Consider the following 10,021-nt stretch of genomic DNA (forward strand, 5'->3'; position numbering starts at 1 on the left):
CCACTTCTGGGGACCCCTAGACTCAAACTAAAGAATTGTAATATTAAAGTGATTTGGGGTAAAAACAAATTATGAAAAAAAATCTGAGATATCCAAGGACAGATCTATCTGAGGCATACTAGACTACACCAAGACTCGAACCAAAGTATTCTCATGAAATTCTGATGTGTGATTTCATTCCACAGATTAATTTTTTTCTTGTCGTTTCATGTTCATGTCAGTTCATGTTCATGTCAGTGTCCCCCTGAATTGGACTCATTCTTGGACAGCTCCCTGTTTTTTTGTTTGTTTGTTTTTAAATAAAGTGACTTGCACTCTGAACCCACCGCGCTGCATTACCGTAATGCACATCATACAAACAATGATCCAAATGACGGACGGCTAGCTTGACTTCATTGTTCTTTGTGGCTGGCCTGACCGCAGTAGTTTTGCAGGTCAGCAAGTTTACACAGTTTAATGTGATGCAGGTCAGACTTTCAGGAGCAAAATTTTTGGTGTTTCCCCCACCTTCAAAACATTGACGTCTTTTTACATTACTTACAGTGGCTGCTGCTGGCCGCGAAAAAAAAAAAAAAACTTCTAATAATATCCCTCCTTTTCGAAGGGGCGGAGGAGGCGGCATGTTGTCAACATGAATCTGTCGGGGTTGTGTGACTGCATGTGTCTTTGGAGCCCTCATGTCATCAGCCAAAAAAACGTGCATCCGAAGGGGGGAGGTGGACCATCACATTAGCAAGTAAAAAGGAATATAAGTCTGAATATAATGAAAATAATTCACTTAATAATGCTAGTGTCTATTCTATCCTTACAACATATGGGAAGACGATCTAAATTACCTAAATTAGGGGCCAACTTCACAGAGGTAATGTAACTGTGCAAAAATTAAATTTATTGATACTTTCTCCACATCAAATGTGAACAAGTATAGTAAATTCCGAGATCTAAACAATGTATATTAATTACATTAGTTAAGATTAATAATACTAACAAAGTAAATACTTAATTCACAAAAATGCCTTTCGGAGGGGATGAGGCGCCAGTGCAGAATTGGACAAAACTGCTTAGATTGCACACATTTAGAGGCCAGATCATGTTTGTAATTATCGGTTGAGTTTTTTTTTTTTTTTCATCTGGATTATCGAAGTGATGTCATAATTGCCGTTATCGTTCGATAGTTTTCGGCAACCGATATTATCGTGTATCTTCAGTTAAATTCCCTTGTTTTAGTGTAAATCTACTAAAATAAGTGAAATTATCTGCCAGTGCTTAAGTAAATTTTACTTGGATTTCTAGAAACGTACTTCAAGTAATAAATTAGTATATTCAATCTTTAAAAAAAAAAAAAAGTAACGTTTTGTGTATAATAAGCAAAATTCACTTAGTAGCAAATTAGGGAAATTAAATCTTCATTAAAGCATTACACACAAACTCTAAGCAAACAAATAAATACTAACTCTATGCAATAAATCTAGGAAATTAAACCTTTAAAAAGCTTCAGTCACTCATCCCAAGCAACAAAATAACTGTTAAACCATGAAATACAATTGAAACACTTATTTTCTAAGATTAAAATGTCCTATTGGTTACTTGTTTTAATATACAAAATTCAAATTTGTTAGGAAGTTTAAGATGAACTCTAAATAAATCGATTACTGGATTGATCTTTGTCCTGTAATTGGCTTCAGCGTGCTACGGGACTACAAATAATGTAGTTTAGAGAAGAAAAAAAAAAACACATGAGGAGCAATGTCTTTTCTGAAACATCTGCAGTGAAACCTTTGTACACTGCATAAACACACCTCCTTAAAACTAGTTAAATTCCCTCAGTGGAAATCTACTACAAATAAGTGAAATTGTCTGCCAGTGCTCGATTTTATTCACTTAGATTTCTTGAAATGAGAAAAATAGCTAGCTGAAAATAAGCTTAACTTATTTTAACCAAAAAGTTAGTATATTTCATCTTATAAAATGTTTGTCAGAAATGCTCTCAATTCAAGAATATATATTGTTCAAAACATTATTTAAAAGCATTTTTTTTCTTGATGTATAGGTGAAAAATTGCCAATTGTTATATGTATGGTCTTAATAAGAACAAATACAGTGCCTTGCAAAAGTATTCGGCCCCCTTGAATCTTGCAACCTTTCGCCACATTTCAGGCTTCAAACATAAAGATATGAAATTTTATTTTTTTGTCAAGAATCAACAACAAGTGGGACACAATCGTGAAGTGGAACAACATTTATTGGATAATTTAAACTTTTTTAATAAATAAAACACTGAAAAGTGGGGCGTGCATATTATTCGGCCCCTTTACTTTCAGTGCAGCAAACTCACTCCAGAAGTTCAGTGAGGATCTCTGAATGATCCAATGTTGTCCTAAATGACCGATGATGATAAATAGAATCCACCTGTGTGTAATCAAGTCTCCGTATAAATGCACCTGCTCTGTGATAGTCTCAGGCTTCTGTTTAAAGTGCAGAGAGCATTATGAAAACCAAGGAACACACCAAGCAGGTCCGAGATACTGTTGTGGAGAAGTTTAAAGCCGGATTTGGATACAAAAAGATTTCCCAAGCTTTAAACATCTCAAGGAGCACTGTGCAAGCCATCATATTGAAATGGAAGGAGCATCAGACCACTGCAAATCTACCAAGACCCGGCCGTCCTTCCAAACTTTCTTCTCAAACAAGGAGAAAACTGATCAGAGATGCAGCCAAGAGGCCCATGATCACTCTGGAAGAACTGCAGAGATCTACAGCTGAGGTGGGAGAGTCTGTCCATAGGACAACAATCAGTCATACACTGCACAAATCTGGCCTTTATGGAAGAGTGGCAAGAAGAAAGCCATTTCTCAACGATATCCATAAAAAGTCTCGTTTAAAGTTTGCCACAAGCCACCTGGGAGACACACCAAAGAATGTGCTCTGGTCAGATGAAACCAAAATTGAACTTTCTGGCCACAATGCAAAACGATATGTTTGGCGTAAAAGCAACACAGCTCATCACCCTGAACACACCATCCCCACTGTCAAACATGGTGGTGGCAGCATCATGGTTTGGGCCTGCTTTTCTTCAGCAGGGACAGGGAAGATGGTTAAGATTGACGGGAAGATGGATGCAGCCAAATACAGGAACATTCTGGAAGAAAACCTGTTGGTATCTGCACAAGACCTGAGACTGGGACGGAGATTTATCTTCCAACAGGACAATGATCCAAAACATAAAGCCAAATCTACAATGGAATGGTTCAAAAATAAACGTATCCAGGTGTTAGAATGGCCAAGTCAAAGTCCAGACCTGAATCCAATCGAGAATCTGTGGAAAGAGCTGAAGACTGCTGTTCACAAACACTCTCCATCCAACCTCACTGAGCTCGAGCTGTTTTGCAAGGAAGAATGGGCAAGAATGCCAGTCTCTCGATGTGCAAAACTGATAGAAACATACCCCAAGCGACTTGCAGCTGTAATTGGAGCAAAAGGTGGTGCTACAAATTATTATAGCAAGAGGGCCGAATAATATTGCATGCCCCACTTTTCAGTTTTTTATTTGTTAAAAAAGTTTAAATTATCTAATAAATTTTGTTCCACTTCACGATTGTGTCCCACTTGTTGTTGATCCTTGACAAAAAATTAAAATTTTATATCTTTATGTTTAAAGCCTGAAATGTGGCGAAAGGTTGCAAGGTTCAAGGGGGCCGAATACTTTTGCAAGGCACTGTAGTAATCCTATTTACTTAAAGTAAGTGGAATAATCTGACACATTAACCTGTTAAACTGGTCTTTACCACTCAAAACAAGGTGGAGAAAATTATTAGACTAGATTTAAGAAATATGTGATTAAAACCTTTAAATTTGCAGCATACACATTCTAAGATTACAGTCTGATATTAACCCCGTTATAGTTGTACAGGCAAATATTTGCTTTTACTTAAGCAACTTATAGTTCAACATATACAGTCCCTCATATCAATGCTGTTTTTATAAAAAAAATATTTTATTTATTTATTTATTTTTTTTAATAAGAAATTAAATGGAATGTGATAACTTTCAAAGTTATAGCTTGACCAGTGATAAAATCCCTCTTCCAATATTGCACTAAAACAAAACTGAACAAATTCACAAAAGTAATAAAGCAAATACAATAGATAACTAATTCCACAAAAACGATTGTTTCCGTTTTAATTGTGCAAAATTCAAATTAACTTAAAGTATATATACATACATATACTGCATAAGTACTTAAGCATTGAGATATACAATATTAACATACAGCATAGGTGTGGGTCATGCATGAGCAAACCCTAGATTCAGTGTTTGGTGACTCTTCCACAAATAGTGCCGTGAATCAGTAACGGTGAGCAGTCATGTCCTTTTGATTTGTGATTCATTTTTATAAATAACAGTCTGATAAGGAAACAAAGCAGGAGCTATCTATCGCACTTCATTCAAATGCCTTTTAACCTTCAACGTTTCTCTTAAGAGCAATAACAGCATTTTGGTGGTTAGTTTTGCATAAGTGCACATCTGCATTCCTAAACACTACAACATCTTTGGTACAATAAATTATTAAACCTCATTCCATAGTGTACACCAAGGTGCCAAGGTACACTTTTACACTGTATCTGTCAGGTGTGCCATCCAAAAAGAAGGTGGGTTAATAATTACAGTGCTGGCCAAAAGTATTGGCACCCCTGCAATTCTGCCAGATAATGCTAAATTTCTCCCAGAAAGTGATTGCAATTACAAATGCTGTGGTAGTAATAGCTTCATTTATTTTGCTTGCAATGAAAAAACACAAGAGAATGGGAAAAAAATTAAATCATTATCATTTTACCCAAAACTCCAAAAAAGGGCCGGACAAAAGTATTGGCACCCTTTGAAAAATCATGTGATGCTTGTAATGAACAGCACCTGTTACTTACCTGTGGCACATAACAGGTAGTGGCAATAACTAAATCACACTTGTAGCCAGTTAAAATGGATTAAAGTTGACTCAACCTCTGTCCTGTGTCCTTGTGTGTATCACATTGAGCATGGAGAAAAGAAAGAAGACCAAAGAACTGTCTGAAGACTTGAAAACCAAAATTGTGAGGAAGTATGGGCAATTTCATAGCTATAAGTCCATCTCCAAAGATCTGAATGTTCCTGTGTCTACCGTGCGCAATGTCATCAATAAGTGTAAAGCCCATGACACTGTAGCTAACCTCCCTAGATGTGGACGGAAAAGAAAAAATTGACGAGAGATTTCAATGAAAGATTGTGCGGAGGGTGGATAAAGTACTTCGACTAACATCCAAACAAGTTCAAGCTGTCCTGCAGTCCAAGGGTACAACAGTGTCAACCTGTACTATCTGTCGGCGTCTGAATGAAAAAGGACTCTATGATAGGATACCCAGGAAAACCCCACTTCAAAAGCCAGGCTGGATTTTGCCAAAATTTACCTGAGAAAGCCAAAAACGTTTTGGAAGAATGTTTTCTGGTCAGATGAGACAAAAGTAGAGCTCTTTGGGAAAACATAAAATAAGAGTTTACAGGAGAAAAAAAAAAACAGGCCTTCACAGAAAAGAACACGGTCCCCATAGTCAAACATGACGGAGGTTCCCTGATGTTTTGGGGTTGCTTTACTGCCTCTGGCACTGGACTGCTTGACCATGTGCATGGCATTATGAAGTTTGAAGACTACCAACAAATTTTGCAGCATAATGTAGGGCCCAGTGTGAGAAAGCTGGACCTCCCTCAGAGGTCATGGGTCTTCCAGCAGGACAATGACCCAAAACATACTTAAAAAAGCATGAGAAAATGGTTTGAGACAAAGCACTGTAGACTTCTAAAGTGGCCAGCAATGAGTCCAGACCTGAATCCCACAGAACACCTTTGGAGAGATCTGAAAATGGAAGTTTGGAGAAGGCACTCTTGAAATCTCAGAGACCTGGAGCAGTTGGCCAAAGAACAATGGTCTAAAATTCCAGCAGAAGAAAAGAAACTCATTGATGGATACCAGAAGCGGTTGTTCGCAGTTATTTTGTCTAAAGGTTGTGCTAGAAAGTATTAGGCTGAGGGTGCCAATACTTTTGTCCTGCCCATTTTTGGAGTTCTGTGACAAATGATAATGATTTAATTTTTTTGTCATTCTCTTTTGTGTTTTTTCATTGCAAGCAAAATAAATGAAGATATTACGACCAAAACATTTGTAATTGCAATCATTTTCTGGGAGAAATTGAGCATTTTCTGACAGAATTGTAGGGGTGCCGATACTTTTGGCCAGCACTGTAAATAAATAAAGACTAGGCCTAAACAATATATCATTTGAACATGTGCAATAGTCACATCGCAGGACTTTTTTTTTTTTTTTTTTTTTTTACATGTTAACTTTGTTTTACTTCATAAAAGCAGCAAGTGTGCAGATGCTGGATCCCTATTATATACAGCAAACTTGGATTAAACGGCAATACATAAAGTTCCCGATGCGATCACGTTACCGGACGATCGCGCCTGCGGAGGGTTAGGTTTTTATTAATTATGATTACTGTCGATGCATGGCTAACGCGTCTTTCATACAGGTTTTATTTAATCTGTAAAAAACCCAGCGCTGTAGAGTGATGAGGGTGTGAAATAAAAACAAAGCTGTCAATTTTAGCTCAGTAGTCATTGATGGATAAAACACCAATTAGCTGCCGAATGTTCTCCAATACAGCAGGTATCATACATATACAGTATTCTGAACACTGCAAAAACTCAAAATCTTATCAGGACTTACAGTTTAGACTACATAGCTGGACAAAAGTATTGGTCCCCCCTTCAATTCTGTCAGATAATGCTTAATTTCTCCCAGAAAATGATTGCATTTTCAAATGCTTTGGTAGTAATATCTTCATTTATTTTGCTTGTGATGAAAAAACACAAAAAAGAATGAAAAAAAAATTAAATCATTATCATTTTACACAGAACTCCAAAAATGGGCCTGACAAAAGCATTGGCACCCTCAGCCTAATACTTGGTAGCACAACCTTTAAACAAAATAACTGCGAACAACCACTTCCGGTATCCATTAATGAGTTTCTTGCAATGCTCTGCTGGAATTTTAGACCAGTCTTCTTCAGCCAACTGCTCCAGGTCTCTGAGATTTGAAGGGTGCCTTCTCAAAACTGCCATTTTCAGATCTCTCCACAGGTGTTCTATGGGATTCAGGTCTGGACACATGACAGAGGTTGAGTGAACTTTAATCCATTTTAACTGGCTGCACATGTGATTTAGGTATTACCACCACCTGTTCTGTGACACAGGTAATTAACAGGTGCTGGTAATTTCACAAATTAGAGAAGCATCACATGATTTTTTAAAGGGTGCCAATACTGTTGTCGGGCCCATTTAAGGAGTTGTTGGAGTGTAAAATCATTATGATTTATTTTTTTTTACCATTCTCTTTTGTGTTTTTTCATAGCAAGCAAAATAAATGAAGATATTACTACCAAAGCATTTGAAATTGCACTCATTTTCTGGGAGAAATTGAGCATTATCTGACAGAATTGCAGGGATGCCAATACTTAAAACTTAACTACAACTTGAAATTAGCTTGACGCAAATGGAAATTGAAACATGTAGGAAAAACATCTAACTTTTAAGTGATTTGTGTAATGAAGCGTAATGACATTTTTAGGTTAGATTTTTCTTTTTTTACGTTTTTGGAGTAAAAGCGGTGACTTTGTTGTTTTGTTTTATAGTCACAGCAGAGATGCAATTGATGGCTGTTTTCCACAATGTACATCTAAAATTAGGACATTGATTGTCTAAAAAAGGATTCAATATTAGGTAAAAATTCTTTTTTTCTCATGTATATTTATAATTGCTCTTTACCTAAAAAAAAATGTTTTATCCGATTAATCGATGGAATTTTTAGCAGAACACTCGATTACTAAAATATTTGATAGTTGCAGCCCTAATCGCAATGTTAATTTTTTCTGATTTCGTTCAGGCCTATCTCAAATACAGCTATTTAAGTTATCCGGTGAAAATTCTTCTAATTTTAATATCGCAATTTAATATCGCCTCCCCCTTCCCCCCCCTGAAATCGCAATGATACTTTTTTCAAATATCGTGCAGGCCTAATAAAGACATATAAATCTTCACCTTCTTGTATGTAGGTCACAAAACACAGACATCAGATCGTTTTGGTTGAGATGTAGCTAGCACTTCAATAAAGACTTTTAAAATAGACCAGAACAGGTATTTTGGTTTAAGCTGCATCAGTTCCTGAGTTCAGTCTTGGTTCTCCAGACCTTCATGTAAGGAAGTAAAGTCAGTAATTTCCTCCATCTCATTGCGATCTTCCACAAGCTCATTCACCCGCTTAGCTCGCATCTTCCCTCTGTTCTTTTCATCAAACGCTGCAGTGATCTCGGGCAGGCTTCTGCCTTTCGTTTCTGGGAACGTGAGCCCCAAAAACACAGCTGACAGCAAACACACGGCAAAAAACGGCAGGAAACAGAAGCTCCCCAGACTGCTGACAATGAAGGGAAACAACATTCCTACCAGGAAGAGACTAAACCACATTAGCGATCCGGCGATCATGTATGCAGCCGGACGTGCTGTCTGATCAAAGATCTCAGCGGGCAGGATTCCTGTCACGCCTGCAGGGCCCAAACCGAAACTAAGGATGTAAGTCAACACGCATACCATGCTGAGGTATGACATACCCTCTACTCCCTGTTGTTGCAATGTGAGGGCTACTGTGAAGACTACCGTCCAGCAAGACATAAGAGTGTAGCCCCCGACAAGAAGACACTTTCGGCCCACTCGTTCAATCAAGATGTTGCTTAGAATTGAAGCAGTCAGTTCAGATGCCCCTGTCCCAATGGTGGCGTATTGGATTTTAGCTGAAGGGATGCCGGCCTGAAGAAATATGTAGGATGCGTAGAAGTAGATTGAGTCATTACCACAAAGCATCATGGCACTGCTTGCCCACATGACCGTTCGAAGCTGGGATCGTAAATCAGGATCCTTAAAAAGTGACCATGGTGTCTTTGCGGAAGGAGAAGATCCAAGATCTGAGTATTTCTGCTGTTCTTCAAGTATTTCCTGAATTTCCAGAGCTGGAGCCACACCACCACGGAGTCTTTCAAGTGCTCGGACACATGCTTCCCTATCTCCCTTGTCAATGAGAAGATATCTGGGGCTTTCAGGGAACCAGGGTAATGTAAGCAACTGGATCAAGCCTGGAAGCACATTGCTGGCTAGTAAATATGGCCAGAGAGCTTCTGTTCCCAACACTACGGTCAATCCTACAACTTGACCTGAGAAAATGCCAAATGCTGTGAAAACAGCTGAGGAGAAAGCCACCGCGCCTCTGAGGTGTTTGGGGGCGCTTTCCCCAAAATACATTGGTTGGACATTCATACTGACCCCTGAATTGATGCCCACTAGGAACCGAGCAATGATTATCATCTCAAATGACGCCGCGGTCCTGCACAACAGAACTAAAATTGCAGCTGTGAACAAAAATGAGTTGTTGACAAGCAGAGAATTCTTTCTTCCAAATCGTACTGCCATTGGTCCAGCTAGTAGAGCACCGAGTAGACCTCCAAGGGGGAAAGCTGAGACAATGAGGGTCCAAAACAGAGTCACGTGGGTAGTTTCCAAACCTATGCCCCAGCGTCCTGCGTAGGTATTATTGATAAACGTCTGAATGTAGCTGGTAGGAGAATTAATGATTGAAATATTGTATCCATATTGGAAGGTCCCTCCAATGGCAGCAGCGCACACAGTCAGAGCAAGTGTTTTGGAACTTGGTGGATTGCCAGCTGATTCTCGTTGCGGATTTCCTGCCGGCTTCAAATGAGACATGTTAGTCCCTAAAAGAATAGCAAAACGCCTTCTTCCTCGTAACCTTGCCACAACCCTTCGTGTCAAAAACGACAGATGAAATGTTAGCTTTAACCTTCTGGTAAAAATATGCTGAGGTTAATAGCAAAAAAATAACGGCAATGATTGACTTCCTTGTTACGTTGTTACCTCAAGTTATACT

At 38.4% G+C, this 10,021-nt stretch overlaps 1 protein-coding gene across 1 annotated transcript; it reads right to left on the reverse strand.

Annotated features, from left to right (window-relative positions):
* Positions 1–6,217: 6,217 nt before the first annotated feature.
* On the reverse strand, positions 6,218–9,967 carry LOC130909165 (solute carrier family 2, facilitated glucose transporter member 11-like). The gene has a single exon (XM_057825312.1). It carries the CDS (start codon positions 9,838–9,840, stop codon positions 8,257–8,259), a length of 1,584 nt encoding a protein of 527 aa, XP_057681295.1. The 5' UTR covers positions 9,841–9,967; the 3' UTR covers positions 6,218–8,256.
* Positions 9,968–10,021: the final 54 nt, after the last annotated feature.

Source organism: Corythoichthys intestinalis, chromosome 21 (genome assembly GCF_030265065.1).
Source record: "Corythoichthys intestinalis isolate RoL2023-P3 chromosome 21, ASM3026506v1, whole genome shotgun sequence".
Taxonomy (NCBI): domain Eukaryota; kingdom Metazoa; phylum Chordata; class Actinopteri; order Syngnathiformes; family Syngnathidae; genus Corythoichthys; species Corythoichthys intestinalis.

Coding starts and splice junctions, on each gene's coding strand:
- LOC130909165 (XM_057825312.1), bottom strand. CDS start 9,840: ATGTCTCATTTGAAGCCGGCAGGAAATCCGCAACGAGAATCAGCTGGC.